A 23,452-nucleotide genomic window follows, 5' to 3' on the forward strand; every position below is an offset into this window, starting at 1 on the left:
GTGCCCCTCAGCAGTGTATTTCAGTCAATCCGCCTGTTCTGTTCCCCACTCTGTCTCTGGTGAATCCGCTCAGCCCCACACCACTGGCCTGTGCCCCAGTTCTTGTATGCATAAATAAATATTTTTTAAAATAAGTAAATTACAAAACAGTATGAGAGTATTACAAAAGATACGAAAAACTATGTACTCTAGGAATCCAAAAGAGGAAATAACAACTTTGTATAAAAAGCCCCAACAACGCTTTCAAGAAAAGGTAGTGTTTCTTTCAATCACTTAATAAGTATTTACAGTGTGTCCTATAAACCAGGCAGTGCACAGGCACAACAATGAACACTTAGGTCCTCAAAGACTAACTAGGAAGCTTAATACTTATACCGGAGTGGGGGATAGGGAAGGTTCTTGGCCAAGAAAAAAAGTGCATGCAGAGTCATGAAGTAGGAAAAAGGATGACAGATATAGAGGCAGGTGAGTTATTCAGCACAGGTTTAGAAACTGGTGAGCTTTTCAGCATGTCTAGAGAGGAGGTGTTAAAGAAATAGAGCAGGCCAGCTTGTGGGAGAGCTTTAAATGTCAAATTTAAGTGTTTAGGTTTTACCCTTTATGGACACCAGGGAACCGATGGATGACTGTAACAAAGGAAAGGACATGACCAGCTTGGATTTTTTTAGGGAAAGATTTCTTTGGCGTAGGACAGACAGGCATAGGCAGGCAGGGGATGGGGGGAGAGACTTGCCCACCAGTTTAATAGTTCAACTAGTTCATTCGTGACAAAAGTGGCTGAAACCCAGGTTCCCTGGATCCCAGCCCAACATCCTACTGAGTAACTAGGGATTGAAAAGCAAAGCAATACACAAAACAACAAACAAACAAATGTAACTTCATCAAGATCAAAAAGTATTCTGCTTCAAGAAAGTAAAAAGACAACCCACTAAATAAGAGAAAATATTTATTTACAAATCATTTACCTGATAAAACACTTGTACTAAGACTATAAAAAGAATCTAAGATGCTGGGCCTCCCCGGTGGCGCAGCGGTTGAGCTCTGGGTTGCGAAGCTGCCCAGCCTCTGCAGCGTGGGTTCGATCCCCGGCTGCTCCCGGGCTGCTCCCCAGCCACTGGAGGAGGATCCCACATGGCGCGCAGACCTCTCCTGCCGCCCGCTGCTCCCCTCAGCAGTGTACTTCGGTCCTTCTGCCTGCTCTGCTCCCCGCTCTGGCTCTGGTGAATTCTCTCACCCTCCCGCGCTTCTGACTGTACCCAGTGCTTGTATGTATGTATGTATGTATGTATGTATGTATGTATAAATAAATAAATATTAAAAAAAAAAAGAATCTTATGCTTCAGTAACAAAAGACAACGATGGGTAAATGATCTGAACAGACACTTCTCCAAAGAAGATCTAGAAATGGAGACCTCCCTGATGGCGTAGGGGATAAGTCTCAGCACTATCACACTATCACTGCTGTGGCCTGAGTTCTCCCTGGCCAGGGAGCTAACCCACATATGGCACAGCAGACCTCTCCCATCTCACCCACTGTTCCCCTTAGAAGCATATTTCAGTAAATCCACCTGTTCTGCTTCCCACTGTCTCTGGTAAATCCTCTCACCACCCCACCCCCTACCTCAGTCCTACACCCCAGTTCTTGTATGCATAAATAAAAAAATAAATAAATAATAAAAGTTTTTAAAAAAGAAGATAATAGAAATGAATGGAGCTGGAGGGGATTATCTTAAGCGAAATGAGTCAGAAAAGCAAATACCAGATAGTGTCACTCATATGTGCAATTTAAGGAAACCAAACAAAGAATCAGATAAAACTAAATTAAGAACTTGGGCCTCCCTGGTGGCGCAGGTGGTTGAGCGCAGCATTGTGGAGCTGTCGGCAGCCTCTGCAGTACTGGTTCGATCTCCGCTGGCCTCGAAGCAACCCACATGGTGAGCGGACCTCTCCTGTCTCGCCCACTGCTCCCCTCAGCAGTGTGTTTCATCAGTCTGCCTGTTCTGTTCCCCACTCTGTCTCTCGTGAACACTCTCACCCTCCCGCGCATCTAGCCTGTACCCCGGTTCTTGTGTAAATAAAATAAATCTTAAAAAAAAATAAAACTAACCCTAGCAAGTTGACTATAGAACTGAGGCTACCAGAGGGGAAGGGGTAGAGGAGCAAAAAGAAAATAAAGAAGGAGCACAATGGTAAATGGTGATGGACTGTGGGTGTCCTCTTGGTGAGTGTAGCCTGGTAACCACACCACCTGAGGAGAGGGACCCTGTACTTCTACTACACAATTCATGATGAAAACCAGTGTACCTTAACAAAAAATTGAAAATTTTAAAAAAGATAAACAAATGGTCAATCAAAGACATGAAAAAAGGTTCAACAGCATGTTGAGCCATGTAAATCATACCCAGCAGGATGACAATAATCAAAAACGATAAAAAAAAAATAACAAGTGTTGCAAAGAATGGAGAAAAACTGGAATCCATACATACTGCTCCTGGGAATGCAAAATGGTGCAGCCACTTTTGAAAACAGCTTGACAATTCCTCAAAAGTTAAACAGGATTTCCATATGATCCAGCAATTCCACTCCTAAAGCACTTCCCAAAAAAACTGAAGACATGTTCACACAAAACAAAGCAGTACAACTCCTAAGATTCTTAAGTGGAAACAACCCAAATGTTCATTAGCTGATGAATAAACAAACAAAATGTGCCTGTAATGGAGGATGTGTCACCACATGTATGAACCTTGAAAGCAGGGTGATAGAAAGCAGCAAGTCACAAAGGATCACATGTTGTGTGATTCCACCATAAAACGTCTGTAATAGGCAAGTCTATAGAGACAGAAAGTAGGTTAGTGGTTGGCTTGAGCTAGGGGTGACAGAGGTAGGGGATAGGAGAATGAGGAATGACCAATGAAAGATAGTTTTTTAGGAGAAACAAAAATTTTCTAAAATTAATAGTGGTAACAGCTGTACAACCTTGTGAATATACTAAACACTAAAGAAAACATTTCAAATGGGAGAATTGTGTGGTATGTAAATTATAGCTCAATAAAATCGTTTAAACGGAAAGCAGTAAGAAAAGATATTGGTAAAGGGTCTGTCAGTAGGCTTTCAAAAACTCCCCAAATGTTGGGGCCTCCCCAGTGGCACAGCGGTTGAGCACTGGGCTGCGAAGCTGCCCATAGCCTCTGCAGCGCCGGTTAGATCCCCGGCCACCAGACAAGGGTCCCACATGGCACAGCAGACCTCTCCTGTCGCACCTGCTGCTCCCCTCAGCAGTGTATTTCATCGGTCTGCCTGTTCTGTTCCCCGCTCTGGCTCTGGTGAATTCTCTCACCCTCCCGCGCTTCTGACTGTACCCAGTGCTTGTATAAATAGATAAATAAATCTTTAAAAAAAAACAAAAAAACTCCCCAAATGTCTTACAGAAAAAATGGGGGCCTTCAAGGCATGGAAGAAGAGTAATGAGAGGTGCCATCTGCCTGCTTGCCTGCCATGAGTGGGAAGCCTTTCTAAAGCCCCTGTGCCGGCAGTCCCAATACCCTTCTTGTTAATTACCTTGCTCCTCAGCCTGTTCCTCTCACAAACTGCAAATGTTAGCATTTTCATAGGTGTCAACACCTCACTTAAGAATGTTTGTGGTGCCCACTTAAGCCTTCTTGTATCATTTTCCTGGACTCTTGAGAAAGTATGCATTCTCGACTAATAGCTCATGAAATAGATTATGTACCCTTTACAGTACTAAGTATTTTACATCCATAAATTCATGTATTCATTCTTTTATTCTTCACAATAATCATTACACAAAAATACTAAGAAACAGGTTTCCATCAGCTCCTCCTGTTTTATCATGAAAGAAACTAAGCTATACAGAGGTTAAATGACTTTTTAAAGATCAAATAATATATCACAAAACTAAACTAAACCCCTAGCCAGTGTACTCCAAAGTGCACGTTCTTAACCCTGTCCCTTCCTATTCTAAGAAGCCAGAAGCCAGAACAGTCCCAGAATCCCTTCTGCTATTTAACAGCACAGTTTCCACTAACGTATTTAAACTCTCCCTCCCCCTTTTGCTTTGCTTCCCAGCTTTCTAACTCAACTAGTTTCAGGGCAACAAAAGCAAATACTTATCCATCCCCTTTCTGGGAGGAGGATTTCCAAGGATTACTTGAATGGCCAGAAAGAAGCCAGAGCAGTGCATATCTCGGTAGTTTCTCTTCCACATTTCCATTTTAAAATTGCACAATTTGATTCTAGTCAAGTGTAAGTCAAGTGCACCTGTCCATTTTAGGTCCTTACTGATCAGGAGAATGTAATAAAAAAAAGTCAGTAACTTTTTCAAGTCAAAGTTTTCAAGAAATTAATGATTCCATGAATTCTTTGAATCAAACTTTAAATTCCAAATCAAAGAACGCTTAAACAGGCTTTACTACTTAAAATTCTTAGCTTATTGTGTTGGTCAATTGTGAATTGCAAACATTTCCATTACTACTGCTTATATGGCTCATTATGTCCCAGGTATATCTTAGTTTATTAGATGTACTATAACTTAAAAATCATGTAATTGTCTTCTTTTTCAAATATTCTGTGATTCAGAGATTTCACTGATCCAGGTTGCCCTTTTACCCACACATTCCCATCCCATCTCATTTTTCCAAATGATGAAAGGTCTAACTATGTTACAAACCCCCTGATTACATGTTAGAACCGCATACCTGCAAATGACAAATACCTAGGGACCAATGGAACTCAAGGCCTGGGAAGTAGCTACAAGAAAGTCATTTGAGAGGCAAATTGCATTTGAAGGACAGCAACTGTGCCTCAGTTAGCTAAAGCTCAGAGGAAGCCTGGCCTAATGGGGAATGAGCAAGATGGTGTTACACAAGTGTGAGAAAAGGAAGCTTGGGGAACTGAAGGAATTTCAAGAATACATGATGAAGGCATTAACACCACAACTACTACCTGAGGCTCCATGTCTAGTCTGGAGTTTTGCTCTGTGCCACCCTTGGCAAAAAGCATACATGTATATATTTATCGTTTACATAAACCATCAACATATGACAGAATAGTATTTTTAAATCCATGAAGATAGATATTTATAAAGAAAAATGATCCAAAATCATCATACTGTAATTGTTTAAATTTGTTAAGAACAGGATAAACACTTTGTTAAACATCATTACAGCAGCACAGATGAGCATCAGGCAGGGCAGGAATAGGTTGCCTCTAGCTCAGCAATGATGGGACACAGGCCTCACCAGCTCGAGGAAGAGCCACCTTAAGATCGGTTGTTGAACTTCATTTAACTATCACTCCACTGAGGCTTACAAAGCCTATACCCTGTGCCAGGCACTGTTCTAGGCACATTCTAATTGAAGGACTGAAAAATAAACAAATGTCAGATGGAGTAAAGCTATGGAGTAAAATTAAGCAAGCCAGAGATTGGTAGGAAAGGAGGTTATTTTATGGAGGGATATCACTGCAGGCCTTTCTGAGAAGATAACATACAAAAAGACCTAGAGGAATGAAGGAGGGAGAGATACTGAATATTTGGCAGAGAAAACAGCAAATGCAAAGTCATGAGTCAGGAGCATATTATGAATCTGAAAAACAGCAGGGAAGGAAGTATAGCTGGAACAGAATTTGTTAAGAGGAAAGTTATATGAGATCGAAATCAGAGGAAGGGCCATATCATATATACTCTCGTAGCCTCAATAGGAAATTTAAGTTTTAGACTGAAAAATATGGGAAGCCAGTGGAAGGTTTTAATATGATCTTACTTCTATTTTGAAAGTTTGTTCTGGCAGCTGTATAGAACACAAGAGGCCAAGGTGGAAACAGAAATTATCAGGAGGCAAAAGATGGTGATTTGAATTAGGAAGTGATCATCTAATCCGTTAGACATTAGATTCTAGGATTAGATAGGCATATATTAAAGTAGAGACAATATCTATTGAACCAAGATTTGGAGTTCTCAGAATATCTATGGCAGATTAAAAATGGCCAGAAATATTTCCCTCCTAGTACTCATCCCATTGCTTTACAATGTTAGAGTTTCTCCCACAAGAGGTGGAGTCTTTCTCCATTCTTAGAATTTCAGCTGGCCCTATAACTTGCTTTGACCAACAGGATAACACAACAAACATAATGCAAGGAAATATTTAAAAAGTACTTGCACACTGGCCCTCTCTTCTGATCATGTAGAGAAGCCCAGGCTAACCTGTTGGAGGATGAGGATGAGACTCACACAACCCAAACACCCCTGTAGCTAAAATCATCCAAGAGTCAGCCAACCATCAGAAAGGAAAGGAGACCCACAACCACCAACTGACAGAAGGTACATGTATAAGCCCAGCAGTGACCAGGTCCATCACAGAGCTGAACCCAGCACAAACTGCAGCATGGCAAGCTAAATAAATGGCTGTTGTTTCAAGTCACCATGTTTGGGTGTGGTTTGTTAAGCAGCAAAAGCTGATTTAATATCTTTTATCCTATAAATGGATGCAAACCAGTGTGCTCTCTTGGCTTCATTCATGGCATTACACAAAACCAAAATTTCAATTCTAAAGTAAACTGTTATAGAATGGGCAGGGTGTTGATGTTCATTAAAAAAGAGGGCACACAAGTCCACGCACTGTGCAACTCACCTAAGTGTGATAAGACAACCAGGGAACTGAGCTCACTGTGCAAGAAAATCAACAAGCTAAGAATCTCAGAAAATAGGGAGAATAAAAGCTCTCACAGCAACAGAATTTATCCTTTCAATATGCCACACATCACTTACGAAAATTACTAAGTACTTTACTTCCTGCTGAAAATCAAAAATACCTCTTCAAGCTTCTCTTCATAGATGAGCAATTAAAGCTCTTTCCTTATAGAAACCAGTTATACTAAAGAGATGACAAGTTGGGCTTCTCTTCCTTGGTTAGTTGGATAAAAGGTAGACAGAAGATGGAAGGACAGTGTGACAGTGTAATCCCCATAGAAAGGGGAGGTTCCATGTTCCCTGCCCCACCTAAGGAAGGGTAGAGCTGTTAGAGGAAGCTAAAAAGGACTTGGGAGAGAAGGCTGGAAAAGACGCGGAGGGGCATGTGGAGCTGAGAGAAGTAAAGCAGCAGCCTTGGACTTGCACCAGGGACTTGAGGAACATGAAAGGAGACACTTGAAAGAGTGTCCTCTCCTTGAGGAGGCTGGCAACGGCAGCCTTTATCTTGACTTGTATTTTGATTTTGTTCTTTCTTTCAAGACTAGTCTGGCCCTTTCTGCCCCTTTCCTAAGGTTCCCCACCAGACAGTGCCTTAGATTTGTGCAAGCTTTCAGACCTCAGTGGCCTCACTTTGGGCCAACCTTGTTTGGCTGGGCATTGACCCACGAGGGCATAGGTAACTTCAGAGGCTTCATTTGGAAACTACATTCTTTCTTTTCTTCTCTTTTTTCTAATTTTATATTAAAGTTCTTCCAAAAAAATAAAGTTCTTCTTCTATTGAAGGTCTTATGCACTAAGGGTATGTTTGTCTTTATGTGGGGATGACAGAACAGGCAAGTTTGGGGGCACCACTTCTGCCAGCTAACAGACTGATAAACATACTTCAAATAATACTTTTTTTTATTTTTAAAGATTTATTTATTTATGCATACAAGAGCTGGGGTACAGGCTAGAGATGCAGAAGGTGAGAAGATCCACCAGAGACATAATGGGGAACAGAACAGGCAGACTCACTGAAACACTGCTGAGGGGAGCAGTGGGCGAGGTGGGAGAGGTCTGCCTCGCCGTGTGGGTTTCTCCCTGTCCAGCCGGGGGCTGTGGATTGCTTCATAGTGCTGTGCTTAACCCCTTGTGCCACCAGGGAGGCCCTCAAATAATACTTTGATTATGAATTACTTTGAGTGTCAGTATCTATGCTATATGGATAGACTCCTGTACATTTCCTCACATTACAACTGATTAGAGAGAGATAATCTAATGACTACCAGTGTTCAATGGATCATCTCATTCCCAGTAGTATCCTTACATTTTATTAGCTTTGGAAAACAAACATATGACTACCCTTCTGTTTTTTAATTAAATTTTTTCATATCAAGGTAGAAATTGAAATCTTCCCTTCCTATTCTTGAAAGATAGCCACGGTAAAAGTTTCTCTGCATTCCCCTTTTGACTATTTCTCTCAAAAATTTTATTACTGGACCTCCCTGGTGTCGCAAGGGGTTAAGCACTACACTATGAAGCAATCTGCAGCCTCTGCAGCATGAGTTCAATCCCCGGCCAGCCAGGGAGCAACCCACATGGTGAGGCAGACCTCTCCTGTCTTGCCCGCTGCTCCCCTCAGCAGTGTACTTCAGTCAATCTGCCTGTTCTGTTCCCCACTCTGTCTCTGGTGAATCCTTTCACCCCCTGCATCTCTGGCCTGTACCCCAGCTCTTGTATGCATAAATAAATAAATCTTTAAAAATAAATAAATAAATAATAAAAAATTTATTACTGAAGCTGTCATTTTTCAACTTAAACATTTGCAATTTATCCCTCTCAACTAAGTAAAGTCCTCCCTGTGTGTGTGTTGTGCTATCAGAGCTTTCAAAACTCTATGAAAACCTCACATTAGTATTTACTACATGCTGAATGGTTTGATTCCTGAAAGAGCTCATCTATTATCGTCAAACAGACTAAGCAGCAGCAAATGTCCCCACTTCACTTCAAATAAAAAAAAAAAGGAAACCTAAGTTTTTAATGGGTTGGGTGAAAATTAACCTTTTTAGGACTGAAATAGAAATTGGACATTAAATGAAAGCAGTTGCAGAGTTTAGGGGTCTAGTTTGATTTGACATGTGGAAATAAGTTTCAAAAGGAAATAACATTCCTGAAGATAGATCCTGATTACCTCTGTTTCTGAAGATATGCTCCTCGAAGGTTCATACACTGGTCTCTTAGGAACAGGCATTGCACCTCCTCCAAGTACAAAGGACAAAGATAGATTGAGTCTTATCAAATTATGCATAGCAAAATGGAGAGCTCAGCAAATGAGATTTCTAGCAGGAAAAAAAATTTCCCCAAATAATGTACAGAGGTTTTCAAAAATAGAAGCCATGAAGTGTGCTCCTCAGATTACTTTAAAATTCAACAGCCAAATCAAATCCTTACACCTGGTTAATTTATATTAACTAATGTAGGACTAGAATCATGGATAACCTAAAATTTACTTCTCCCTGAGTATTATAAAGGGTTACCCATCGTAGGGGGTAGGAGCAGAGGGCAAAAGAGAAAGAGCATCCTGCATCAGCAAACAGATAAATTTTTCCCTTTTAATTATCTTTGCTAAGAAGAGATTAATTTTTTTTTAATTTCCTGAACATATACCAAAGACAGCCTAGATAAAGACAAAAATCCATCTAAGAAAGAGAAACTGCACAGAGGACAGAGTAGTAACTTTTATAGCACTTATTTTTCATTAATCATGATGAGCCAGAACCTGTGCCTCTGAACTGACATAAATTCCTACAAGGCATCAGGGCTCGGTGAGAGAGGAAGGACTGGACTATCATTCTGTCCCAGAACTCAGTCTTCCATTCATACATTCCCCACATATGCACACAGAGGAGAAGCTACAAAGACAATGTTTTCCAGGTGCTGGCTTCCAGGACAGGGAAAAGTTTTCAAGAACAGTAACAAAATGCCAGATTATTGCCAACAATAATTCTTATGAACCAACAAATCTCTGATTCTAAGTCCAAGGTGTAACAAGCACCTGAGTTGGTTTCACTGTCAAGACTGAAAAAAAATTGACTTAATGTTGCATTATTTCTCAAAACTGTTTATATAAATACCACTCAATAAAGACCCTTCACTAAATTTTTATATCTGAATGATGACCATACTCATTCATTCATTCATTCATTCATCCACTTATCCATACAACAAACACTCACTCCATATCTACATGCCAGAAACTTCCTGCTCTCAATCACAGCTGAAGAAGCTGAGGATAAAACCAGAAAAGGACACTTATGCCCAGAGTCGTGCAAACTATTAGGCAACCTATGTTAATTATGGGCCTTCCAGAGACTGCTCTGTCCAAAGTAGTACCTTTTCCTCTGGAGGCCATAATTATAAACTTTTGGTCTTAAAAAAAAAAAAAAAAAAAAAAAAAAAACTCTTTAAAATATTTAACCAAAATAATCAGAGAAAAAGGAAGGAGTATGAAGCGATATTCTAAGTCAGCACTACTTTGCATAAGCATTCCTTTTCCACCTGAAAAGATGGCCCCACTCAACAGGCAGGTACTCACTGATCAGTAAAGAGTGAGGGCACAGTCCAATCAAGAATGGACATGGACCCTGACCCCAAGTATGGCAATGTCAGGACAACGTCAATTACCAAGTACCAATCATGTCAGATACCGGTACTCTGACATACATCACCTCTCAAGTTATCCTGCAAGACAGACGATTTTACCACCACTTTCCAGGTGAGCAAACTGAGGTCCTGAGGTCATTCATCTCAGCTATAATTCAGCCACAATTCTAAGACTTCTGGCTGGCTGGCTCACAAACCTATCTTCTTCCCGTAACTCTACCTGCTGGCCATGCAACACCTTTGCATCTTAATGAGCAGTGTCCCTTGCTTCCACACCCCCCCTGCATTTCTGACCTGACTATAAACATGGAGCTAACCCACCTACAAAACAACTAAGGGGGTGGAGGGAAGGAATACAGACAGAAGAAAAGAATAAATGAATGTCCAAAATCTGTTTTTTAAAAATGTTTTCAGCAGATAGGAGAGGGAAAAGAATCTACAGGATTGTGTCTCATGTTCTGGTAAAATTAAGTCAATCAGCTCAAGTGCCCTGCCTTGCCTCAAGTTTTTGTATTTAAAACTTTAGGATAAAATTGAAAACATAATCAAATAGCAACATCAGCATCTACCCAGCTTAAGGCGAGAACTTGGAGAAAAGAATTTTGACTAACGGGATATGCCAATTCAATCACATACACTAAACCATGAGCTGTCAATAATTTCTTGGATTTCTGGTTTCCGTCATCATAAACCCATTTCAAATACATGTTGCTTTTGTAAACTCTTCTTCATTCACAGTCACTTATCTTACTTTAATTCATTTTTAAGGGGAGAAAATATCTATCAGGAATACATTTTCATCTCAATAGAAATGAAGGACTTATCAATGATAATACTCATTATCTTTAGAAAGGTATGAGAAGTGACTGGGCTAGACACTGGAATAACCTTAACTTCCCATGAGGGAGACAAAGGGGAAAAAATGTTCTAGGTCTAGGTCTGAATATAGATTACATGTTTCACTGCTAATTAAAATTACACATGCACAACAAATCCATAATTTCAGTTCATAGAAATAGCTTTAGGTAAAAAACTCACAGATGAAGAGAAAATTTCTAAAACACATAAAATTCATATTCTAAGCCACCTGCTCCAAAGATACTTTTGCACAACTCCTAGCAACCTCTTGAGTTTTTTTTTTTTTTTAAGATTTCTCAATGCTCCCACTTAATAAAAGATGTTAAGTTAATAGCTACTTCCTATTCTGTCCAGGTAGCATCCACCCACGTCTTACCTACATTTAGCAACACCAACAGTCCCTCCCAATGTTTCACAGGGACAATGTTCAGTGTCGTCACACATCCAACTCCCCAAACCCCTCCAACTCACACATGCCAGCTGGGGAGACAGGTGAGCACAAAGCCTGAACATCTGTTATAAAGCTGCTCAGCTTGCACTTGACTAGATCAGTTCTTGGGTTTAGTAGAGTACTGACTTTGACAGCTTCCAAATGTTACTTCACTCAAAAAAATGTTTCTAATTTTCTTTTAAAGTTCATCAGCAAATATTATATATTCTTTTACTTAAAGATAAAACACCCCCTTTCCTAAAAAGGGTATACAAAAATTTACATCTTTACAGGATCCACTTGAAATTCAAGTCTTAAGAAACAGTACTTTAATTAAATAATAAGAGCAATAACAACAACAAAGACAGCTAACATTTAATATAACATGGTCTGCCTTGATCATGGTAAATATCATACTAAATGTTCTAAGCAGTAGTTATATTAACTCATTCAATCCCTGAACCACCCTATAGAGGTTTTTTTGTTTTTTTTTGATGGGACCCTCCCCGGCGGCCAGGGAATGAAGCAGCTCTACAGAGGCTGCGGGCAGCCTCGCAGGCCAGTGCTCAATCTCTGAGCCACCAGGGGAGGCCCTAGAGGTTTTTTTGATCTCTCATCTTCTCCAAATGAGACAAAACTTCATGACCCCCTCCCCAAGAAAGAAGTCAACAACTGCTCAATTATTCTTGCTTTTATTGGGAGAAATGAGTATCAATCACTCTGATACAGAAATTACTCTCCTAACAGACAATGCAAAATTATAAATTATAGTCTCCTAAATTATAAATTATAGTCTCCTAAAAAAATTGGGGGGTTGGAGGAAGGGGGTGCCTTTCTAGCCAAGAAATGTGTTGTGTTCTACCCACATAACATGCAAAAGCAAAAGGATACTCCAGTAAGTAAAACTAGAAAGAAATATAGTTACACCAAGAATCCTTTGATATTAACATAGATTTGTACTCACAGGAATGTACATTGTTTGACTAACCATGAAATGAGTCTAAAAATCACTGTAAAAGTCATTAACCATTGAGGTACAAGAAGACCAGAGAAGTACTGACTGTCAAGAGCTTCAAACTCTAGTCCTTTTATTTATTCTGTTATACTCTCCCACTAGCCAGTCTGTGATAATCAGAGATTGTGCTTTCCGTCAAATGCTAACCATCACAAATCTAGTCCCACTTAATGTGCTGGTCCTGAAATGCATTCACTCCACTCAATTTTCACCACCCACAGGATGCAGCCCAGATAATGCTCAATAAAAATTTAAATCATAATAGCTAGGGAAAATTTTAAATTAGCCAAGTGGCAAGGAGGTGGATTCAATTTTTAACTTCATTCGTCAATTTTAAAATACTTTCAATTAGTTATTTTTCTAATCTTCACAATAACCATCACACCACTAATGCTAATTGCTTTGCCCAACTGTGGTTTTACTGTTGCCTGCATTCTCATTTAATGAACTTCAATTGGTGCTGACAGTAATTCTAGCTCTAATCTTCTAAACCTTTATACTCTTAATGAATTAAATCTATTGTATCATGTTCCCCATTATTCCAAGCAAAAGTTCATAAAACAGTGAATGAAAAACAAAAACTTAAGATCATGCACTTTAATAACACAGTGGCATCTAGAAGCACAGAGTTGAAACGACAGATGAATTTTATTTAGTTTCAGAAGGATTTGACATGTTTTTCACATTTTGTACATTTTATATTTATAGTCTAAAAGTAAACTAGTGATTTTCTTAAGGCAAGCAAGGATTAACTGATTTGTTTTCAAAGAAACTTCAATATCATAAAATGACAAGCACAACGTCACCATGACAGGAAAACTTTAAGTTTTTTTCATACCAACTCCAATAATATGGCTATCTCAAAGTAACGTCCAGTAATCTTGAAAGAAACCAAAGAATCATAAAATAATAAGCATGATGTTACAAAGAGAACTGCTTCAATTTCAATTTCAATAATAAGACTATCTCAAAGTAACTAGAATGCTATTAATTATTGCAGAGAATTTTTGTTTTCAAAGTATAACACAAGAACAGCTAAACATGAGGAGAAAATACTACTCCTCAGGACTGGACTTACAGGAGATTTACATGTTATGTGCTTGTGTAGTATGGACAGGTACAAATACCCTTAGGAACAAGGACAAAAGTTTAACCTAGCCTGATGACTTGGCCAAGAGGCCAACAGCTTCATCCAGCATCTGGCCTCCAGCTACAATGGTTTTTTGAAAAGAACCTCATCAACTTCGTTTTGCTCATCACTGTGCTCCCAGGCAGTGTCTGGTATATTTCACTGCTCGATAGAAATTTGATGGATGAATGAATGAATGAATTGAATTGAATTACACACCCACAGAACAATTACAAAAATGAGAATTTAAAGCTCCTCAAGACTGATTTGGTTGGGTTCTATGCAGACTCCATTCATAGCTGTCTGTTTCATACATACTTTGAAAAATATTTATACACAACTTATTTTATTCAAGCCTCATGTATTTCACTCAAGGGTATGAGGTGTCTAAAGTAGTAAGCCCAAGAGTGTCTAAAGGATATACCATTTCCAGAACATCCCACTAAACCAGAAGTTTAAATAAATTCCACTCTCAGTTGAAATGCCTTTTGCAATATTAAGATATAAATCTAAATAAAATAAAATACAGCTCTTTCCAAAACACTTAAGAAATAACTAGCTTTAGGTAATGAAGTGCAGTTTAATCAGCAGCCGAAGGGCTGGCACATCAATACCTAAAAATTTACAAATAAATCTCCCCCAAGATCCAGCCACATGCCAGATTGAGGCTACTGAGTTTTTAAACTTCATCTTAAATGTTTTTAATTAAAATATCTTAAATTTTTCTTAAAGTGAAATGAACACTGTTTCTAGATGACTGCTTATTGTTAAAAACAATCCTATATCAGTTGTAGATGGAGCTGAAGAGGCAATGTAGATACTGCATGGAAACATGGCCAGAGGGTACTGACACTTCATCTTACTTTTAAAAAGTCCCTTGCATCAATCTGCTTTCAAGTTGTTTTGGCTTTTACTCACAAATTAGGAGGAAAAAAATAGCCCTATTGTTGCATCACTATTTTTCTGAAAAATTAACTAGAAACAAAGGTAAAATAGCCTTCTGACCCTCAAAAAGAAGCTTTTTTTGCAAGAAATGTCCTTGACTTCGAAACACTCATTCAAAAAGAAAAGTTTTTTTTTTAATGTCTATAACGTACAAGGCATGCAATAACTATGATTTCCAAGCCCCTAGTATAAAACAGCCCCTACACCTCACCCTAGATTCTCAATGTATTTCCTTATAAAGAATAGCAGAGGACATTCCTTCCATTTCCAGTATTCTCTTCTGGGGCACGTCAGTAAAACGAATTCCAAAGTCTTTATCTTCCTCATTAGAAGACAGCTCTTTTCCTGAAATGGTACCATGTCCCAATTTTCTCTGTGTTCTTTTTAATGTTTTAACATTTTACTTTGAAAAGTGTTCCAGGCATGAGCAACCATGCATTAATTAAATTAAAATGTAACATCACCATAAGATGAAAGTCTTTCATGATGCCTACATAAATGGATGAACTTTTGCCTGTTCTCTTCCCTGTTCATCTCTACATTGTGTGTTCTGAAACAAGATCCAGGCCCACAGGAATGACTCGAAGAAAGATCAATGACAAACGTAAAGATAAGGGGAGGAATATTTATTAAGCAACCAACCATGCACTGGGCAGTTTACCCAAGTTATCTCACAACCACCTTGGGAAGTACAAGTCCCATTTTACAAAAGCAGAAACTGAAGGTCCAAATAGGTCAAATAACTGACCTACATTCACAAAGCTAGAATTATCACTGACTTTAACTCACGCCCTTTACGACAATAAGCTAGTTCCCCAAATGATGGAGAGATGAGTGGTGAAGGGCACCAAGGCTGGAAGCTACCAGTTTGCCAAACCCTAACCACCTCACAGCTGAATGTCATTATCATAACTGCATTTAGCCCCACAGGGACCCAGAGCTCCAAGTTTCCCTTCCCTATCATGGTGAGATGCTATCTACCCTTCCTGGTTGCTTCCCCGCTGCACTGCCTGGCCATTCCAAGGAACTGGGCCTGACACCTAATCTCCCATGACTCTTTCCTATCACTTCCCAGCCACAATCCACAGCACTGCTACTGGCCTGCCTGCTCCTCTCCCTTCTCTTCTCTGCTTCTCTTTCTCATCACTTCAGTCTTCTCACAATTTTCAGAGTTCTTACAAAGAGTGAGAAGATTCAGAGAGTAAATCATCCCACAAAAGCTTGATCAAGATGGCGGTCAGCTCCAATGCTCAGCTGGTCATCTACTGGCAATGCACATAACAGAAAGGTCCTGGCTTTGGACCAAGGCCTGGGGTCCCAGCTACAGCTCTTCAGTAGAAGTGAACAAGTTACTCAGCCCTCTGTTAACAGCAAACATTCCTTTCTCTTGGTGTTGCTGAGAAGTTTAAGTGACACACCATGTAGTAAGTACCTGATCTGGCAAACAGCTAAAGCAACAGATATTGCTTTCCCTCTTCTTCTTGGTTGTTAAACTATTTTTTCACTGGCAAAGACAACCTGAGATTCTCCTCCCAACTTCTTCCAAGTTAACAGTTATTCCAGAAAGAAAGAAAAAAAAAAAAAAAAAAAACACGTTTTTAAGGCACACTCAATTTACCATTGGTGTCCTATTCACTCAGATTAATTTTTCAAATGATACTGATCAAAAATTTCCAAACAGCCACACTGAAGCTCTATAATAAATTCTTCAAACACCTTTTAAGATTCTGCTTGATATCAAAAAGAATTAAAAATTAGGAGAGACAAGGAGGAGAACCCTCTTGCTATGAGATCTCCCTTCTACAGAGAGTGATGATATGACAAATGCTATTTTTCTGCTCTGAGTGAGAAAAGTAACACCCACCATCCAAAGTAGGGGACCCTAGTCTTCAGGGGAAACGCCTTTGAGAATCTGATGAAAGTTCTAAATTCTTTGCCCAAAAAAACGCCTTTGAGAATCTGATGAAAGTTCTAAATTCTTTGCCCAAAAAAAGGTCAATCTGCCGGGAGACAAAAAATACTGCCTAGAATTTCAAGACGGTCAAGGGCTCACTGAAACCCACCCATCAACCACAAGATAAGGGCCCTCTAAGAAACTCTTTAAAACTTCAAATCTGACTTTGTTTCCGAAAGGTACAATAAATTCAGAAGCTTAAAACCTCCAGACGATAAAGAAAGATGTTTCCTTATTCAACTCTTCAAGTCTCTCTCTGGCTCAAAACCTAAAGAGAAAATACTATCTTTGAAGTGAAATCTCAAAATAAATATGTGCTCCAGGGCAGTGAGTGTATTGGGGAGGTAGACAGGGAAAGGGGACACAAAAATTTATTAGACTGTCTAAACTTTATTTTTCAATATACCCTTTTAAACTTTCTATAATTGCATATCTGTATAATTGTGCATGTGAACAATATAAAAACAGATTTACATGCATAGAAGGTCAGTGTTCATTTTGTTTTTACTGGTAGGAATAAGTAATTATAAAAAAAGTTTGGAGATCATGTCCTAGTAGACAACTTCCAAAATAAGTGTATATAACAATAATTTTTACCTGGTAACTCTCCACAAATACAATTTCCCCTGAAAATAATTACATTGGCCACTTTAAGTTCTCATGCCTAAATGAGAAGCTGGTTTCAAGCTGCTCTTAATTAAACAGTAATGTTGAGATTGTTCCATAAGAACTAATTCCCGGGCCTTCCTGGTGGCGCAGGGGGTTGAGCGCAGCACTGTGAAGCTGTCCGCAGCCTCTGCAGCACGAGTTCGATCCCAGCCAGCCAGGGAGATACCCAACCAAGTAGAGCAACAGACCCCGCCTGGCTCGCCCGCTGCTTCCCGCTGCTTCCCTCAACAGTGTATTTTAGTCAGTGTGCCTGTTCTGTTCCCCACTCTGTCTCTGGTGAATTCTCCCACACCTCTGCCTGTACCCCAGTTCTTGTATACACGAATAAAAAAAAATCTTAAAAAAAAAAAAAAACAACTAATTCCCTTTTTTTTTGGTTTAGAGGTTGAATTCTCATGGCTCAACATACTCCCTAATCTTCCTAAAGTGGAAATAATCCACATAATGTAATAAAGGAACTTAAATCAACTGAAAAAACACTAGTATTAGTATGTTCTATTATATAGCTACTTCTATAATTGTAACAGCTAATATTCTTCAACTCCTACAATGTACCCAGCACTGAATTAAGTATTATATTTGCTTTAAGGCATTTAATCTAACTCTATAAGATGGGTTCTAATACTCTCTCAAATTCTGAAGATTAAAACATTGCTTACTGGAAGTCACAGAAGCTTCTATGCAAGTGAACCTAGAATTCATACCTAGGTTTAGATGATACCAGGATCTCCATTCTTAACCTGAGGGAGGACATCTGCCTTCCTTAGGTATATACTATTATCTATTAGGTAATAATATAATGACATAATAGTATTTTATAATAGTAATATATAGTATAATATCGTGACATAATAGTAAGTTTATTATATGTTTAATTTCACTATATAAATATAAAAATAAGATCCTGTATTTGTTTTTATAAGTTTTCATGTATAAAGATTAGAAAAATATTTTAGCAGTAAAAGAGAATGTCATCACTTGCAAACAAACCAAAGAACTACCTCAGTCTTTTGAAATATCTGAAACTTTACTGTCATTTTTAAGTACTACAGATTCTAATATTGAGTTGAATTATTATAAATCTTCTACAGACAAGAGAAACTCTGACCATAAAATCCTGCTCTAAAAGTCTATTATATTCAGGTACACTATTCTCTCTTTAACTATATAAAGAGAGTACATCCCGTGATCTGATTAGCCCAATAGTTCAGTCCCCAAACACCAGAAGAAGGGATTTCACTGTACTTAACATCTTAATATCACAAAACAATAAACACACACACACACACCAAAGTGATAAACCCCTTAAGTGAAAGGAATCACTCTTAGCAAGTCACACATAAAATCTAACCCATCCTCTCTGCACAAGGTCTCACTCTGGGTCCCCCCCACCCCCCGCTTAGGTATTTTTTTGTTTGTTTTTAAAAAGATTTATTTATTTAAGTATTCAAAAACTAGGGTGTAGGCCAGAGGTGTAGGGGGGTGAGAGGATTGAGAGGATTCACCAGAGACAGAATGGGGAGCAGGATAGGCGGATCCACTGAAAAACAATGCTGAGGGCCTCTCTGGTGGTGCAGGGGCTAAAGACTGCACTATCAAGCAATCACCAGCTACTGTAGCACAAGTTTGATACCCGGCCAGCCAGGGAGAAACCCACATGGCACAGCAGACCCCTCCTGTCTCACCTGTTGCTCCCCTCAGCAGTGTATTTCAGTAGATCTGCCTGTTCTGCTCCCCACTCCCTCTGGTGAATCCTTTGATCCCCGCCCTGCCCCCACATCTCTGGCTTACAGCCCCGTTCTTTGAAAGAGAAAGAAGAAAAATACACTGCTGAGGGGAGCAGCGGGCAAGACAGGAGAGGTCTGCTGCACCATTTGGGTCACCTCCCTGGCCAGGAATCAAACTCCTGCTGCAATGGCTTCAGACAGCTTCATAATGCTGTGACTTAACCCCTTGCGGGTGGCCCCACTTTTTTTTTTTTTTTGGTAAGATTTATTTATCACTCTGTTTTTAACCTGAAATATTTAGAATTATCAGAACACAAAGTCACTCTTGGGATTTTAAATGGACAGAGCAACGAGATACTTTTAAAAATGAAAGGTTTTCATTAAACAAGATTATGACTTTGCATAACTCAAAGTTAAAATAAAATTTATCTGACCTGGATTTTGGGAGGGAAAATTTTAATATTTAGGAAGGAAAAACAAATGCTTATACTATCATTACTAATGACCTACATGTCAACTAATAATGTTCATTCATTTACTAACAAATATTTATTGACAGTCAACTACTGCAAGGCACTGATGTAGGCCCTAGAGATAAGAGAAACAAGGTTTCTACACCAAGGAAATTCATATTATAGTGAGGGAAAGGAAAAAGATTAACATTCAAGTGAACAAAGATAAAATTTTTTTAGATTATAAACACAATAAAAGAAACAACAGAGACACAGAACCTTCAAAGACTATTTTTTAAGACACAAGGGAAGATCCCTAAGTAAAAAAGGACCCATATGAGCTGAAATGTGATGAAAACTAAGAAATTAGGGGAAGAAAGTTCTGCGGGGGAAGGAACTACCTCATCTTATGAGAAGATTCACTTGGTCCCTCAATATTTTTGTGCCCTGGCTGGGCTATGTTCTAGAGTGATCCACATAGTGATGAATTCTGTTTATCACTTACATCCTTTAATAGAAAGGTATCCAACACCCATGTGCATGCACACACACAGCTAACAAGATACTTTGAAAGTAATAATGATAAACTATTGCCAATCTTTTAGTCTCAACCGAAAGCTCTTAACTAAAGGAAAAGCAGGATGTGGGAATCTAATGAAAGCAATGAACTCAGTTCTCCAAAACAAACACAGATACATAGGAAACTTACCTATTATTTAAGAAGGGTTTTAGAATACTTAGCCCTTAGCCTAGCCACAGCACATGCTCCCCACCCCCAACCAGAAATCCAAGAACCCTAGGTTGAAAACAGAGCAAAAGTTATGACACTCAGATGGGCTGAGACATGAATGCAAGCTGCTATTCTACTTTTAAATGTTTAATAAATCAGGAACCCTTATTCTCAATTTGTTTTGCCCACATAAGACTCTGAATGAGAATTTTCTCTGTTTTAGAAACAAACTATGAAGCTATATAAAGAAAAAAATATTCTGACCTAAAAGAAATGAAATACCTCTTTACTACAACTGAGCTTAATCTTCCACACATGAAAATGTGTAATTTGGCACTTGATTTTGTGCAAACTCTTGTATTTCTTCCCCAAAAGAAAAATATTTCCACACTGCCTCAAAGGTTGCAAAGTTGAATGTGAACACTTACTAATTTCCAGATGTTCTTCTAGACCAAAAGCATAGCTTATAATTATTTTTAAAACCACACACACACACACACACTCACACACTACAATTTAGCTATCTATAGAACATACATCATTACTTAGGTATAAAACAAATCGACGGTTATTAACCTTTGATTCAGACACCCCTTTGAGCATCTGAAAAATGCCACAGAATTTAAAAAATGGACATACATATAAAATGTGCATATAATTTCAAATAACAGACTGCCTTTTAAATTTAATCAAGGATTTAAGATTCAGGGAGACAGAGGCAGAATGGCAGTTATAGGTGGAGAAGGGAGGAATGGCGAGTGTTGAGGGAACAAAGAGTTCCAGTTGGGGAAGAAAAAGGGTGGTGGTGATGGTTACGCAACAATGGTATCTACTTAATACACACTGAAAAAATGGTTACAATGGTCAATTTGATGCTACATGTATTTCATCACAATTTTTAAAATGAAGCAAGGAATACCAGTATATTAAAACATGCGCCAAATTCTTCTTGTGCAAACCTCTTTCACTACCCAAAAAAACAACTACCCCGGCTATGAGAGGTCAATTAGGTTCTAATTTAAATATTCACCAGAAGCCCCAAGATAGTAATATGACAATAAAGTGTAAAAGTCTCTCTAACCCCAAAAAAGTTTAATCTGCTTCCTTTGTCAGAGACAGATGCCAATAGTTAAATGTCTAGTTCAGTTTAAGTAAATTATTGAAAAAGCCAATACACCCCAATTTTGTATTTCAAGCATTGTTAGTTTTATCCGTATAGAATTTTTCCTTCTTTTTTCTTCCAAGTCTCATAAAGAATATTTTCATTTTTACCTGCAAAATCTTTAACCAAACTCTTCTCCCCTGGAAACTCCTAAGAACTCATCTCCACCAAGGAGTAGACATATATCATCTCTGACAATAATCAGTATTTATTTAATTTTCACCAATTTCAAGTCTACACACTGGAATCTCATTTATTAATCTCCCTCCCTTTATTGAAATGTCCCATCAGAAAAGCAGACTCTTGAAATACTGTAGGCTAAATTTTGAGTATATTTTTCCTAGTCAAACTCCAATTTTTTCTAACAACTTTTGATTTCATAGACTACTGGAGAAATAAATGCTGATTAACAAAACTAGAAAACCAGGTTGTCTGATTTCTTCTGAGCCAATAAAAGGCATTGTGTTGTTCTCTTTCTCTTCACTCTCAACTGCTCAGGAGACAAAAACCTACACTGTTAAGGTAGATGTGACAATTTCCATGTTATAAAAGTTATACTGAAATATATATTCAAATAGTGCCTATTAACACAAAACAAATACATGAAAATTTAAAGAAATAAAAAATATCCATATACAAAAAAAAAAAAATTCATTTACCCAAAGAAAATCTGAAAAGTCTAATTTAGGAAAAATTGTTTTTACTTAAAAATTTATCCTTAGTTCATCCCAAAGAAAATAGCATTAAACTGGGGCCTCCCTGGTGGCTCAGGGATTAAAGTCTCAGCACTATCAATCTACAGACAACCTTTGCAGCATGAGTCTGATCTCCAGCAAGAGGGAGCTAACCCACATGGCTCAGCAGACCTCTCCTGTCTCACCCACTGCTCTCCTCAGCAGTGTATCTCAGTGGATCCACCTGTTCTGCTCCCCACTCTGTCCCTGGTGAACCCTCTCACCCTTCCCTTCCCAAGCCCCGCATCTCTGGCCTGCACCCAAGCTCTTGTATGCATAATTAAATAAAAATAAATCTTTAAAAAAGAAAATAGTATTAAACAAATATGATCATCATATGCCTTATCTACTTGTACTATCCAAAAACAAGAATGTATGTAATTAAAAACTGATTTTTTTCTTGATTTTTAAAAAAATTCTTACAACCATCATATTCTATATATAAATTAAAGGTACCATCTCTACTAGGTACACTGCCTGTGACTAAGACTAGAATTTTTAGCTGTCCTTGCATACAATGTATCCATGGAAAGGTCTACTGAAATTGAAAAAAAGAAATAGACCCAAACATCTCAAAGTTCCTCTGGCATTCAATTTTTCTACTACCAATGTGAGAGATGCACCTGATAAGTTTCTTTTCATTTGGCCACAACTATTTAGATTAAATTGAACCTTTTAGAAAGGAGAATGGTTATATCTAGTCAGATGCCAATAACTTCAATGTGTCTAAAATCTCCCATCCCTTTAATTTGCAACACAGAATTTTAACAGGTATGAAACTCTATAAAAAGGACATTTTATAGAGATATAAAAAGATCAACTGAAAAGGAATCCATCACCTGGTCATGGCCTTACCTTTCAGCAGCGGCAGAGGTGTTAACTCAATAGGCTTGCCTTGAGACCTAAACTGTGAGGAACTCTGCGACCTCTTCTGTCTGGCTTTTCTGACGGACTTCCGAGAAAATCCGTCTACTTTATCCACTGATGGAGGAGTAGTTGGTGCTGAGGACATATCCCTACTAAAGAGAAAGAAGTGTCAAACACATTCCCGAGATGGAAGCATATATGTTACATATATTCTAAAATTCCCACACATAATATGCATGAAAATGGGAACATGTGCTAAAGAAAGCAAATCAAATCAATTAAGAAAGGTCACACGTTCAATGGAAAAGTATGAAAATTCGTGAGAAAAAGAATTTAAGTTATCACATGAGCAAGACTGTAAGTCTAATGTATTGTGTTACTCCCACTATTATAAGTATAAAAGTGGCTCATGCAGATGAACTCTTCTAAGCC

General features: G+C 38.5%; 1 protein-coding gene across 2 annotated transcripts in view; it reads right to left on the reverse strand.

Moving 5' to 3' along the window:
- PPP2R5E (protein phosphatase 2 regulatory subunit B'epsilon) overlaps positions 1 to 23,168 on the reverse strand; it is a gene marked incomplete at its 5' end in the record, with an annotated part of 126,911 nt that extends 103,743 nt beyond the window's left edge. Inside the window, one exon of one of the 2 annotated variants that reach the window (XM_084241229.1) lies at positions 23,009 to 23,168. In XM_084241229.1, the coding sequence (XP_084097355.1) occupies positions 23,009 to 23,165 (157 nt within the window). The remainder of the gene's footprint in view (positions 1 to 23,008) is intronic. The other variant, XM_084241228.1, reaches the window with a different exon arrangement.
- Between the last annotated feature and the right edge of the window lie 284 nt (positions 23,169 to 23,452).

Source organism: Talpa europaea, assembly GCF_964194135.1.
Source record: "Talpa europaea genome assembly, chromosome: 8".
In the NCBI taxonomy this organism is placed as follows: domain Eukaryota; kingdom Metazoa; phylum Chordata; class Mammalia; order Eulipotyphla; family Talpidae; genus Talpa; species Talpa europaea.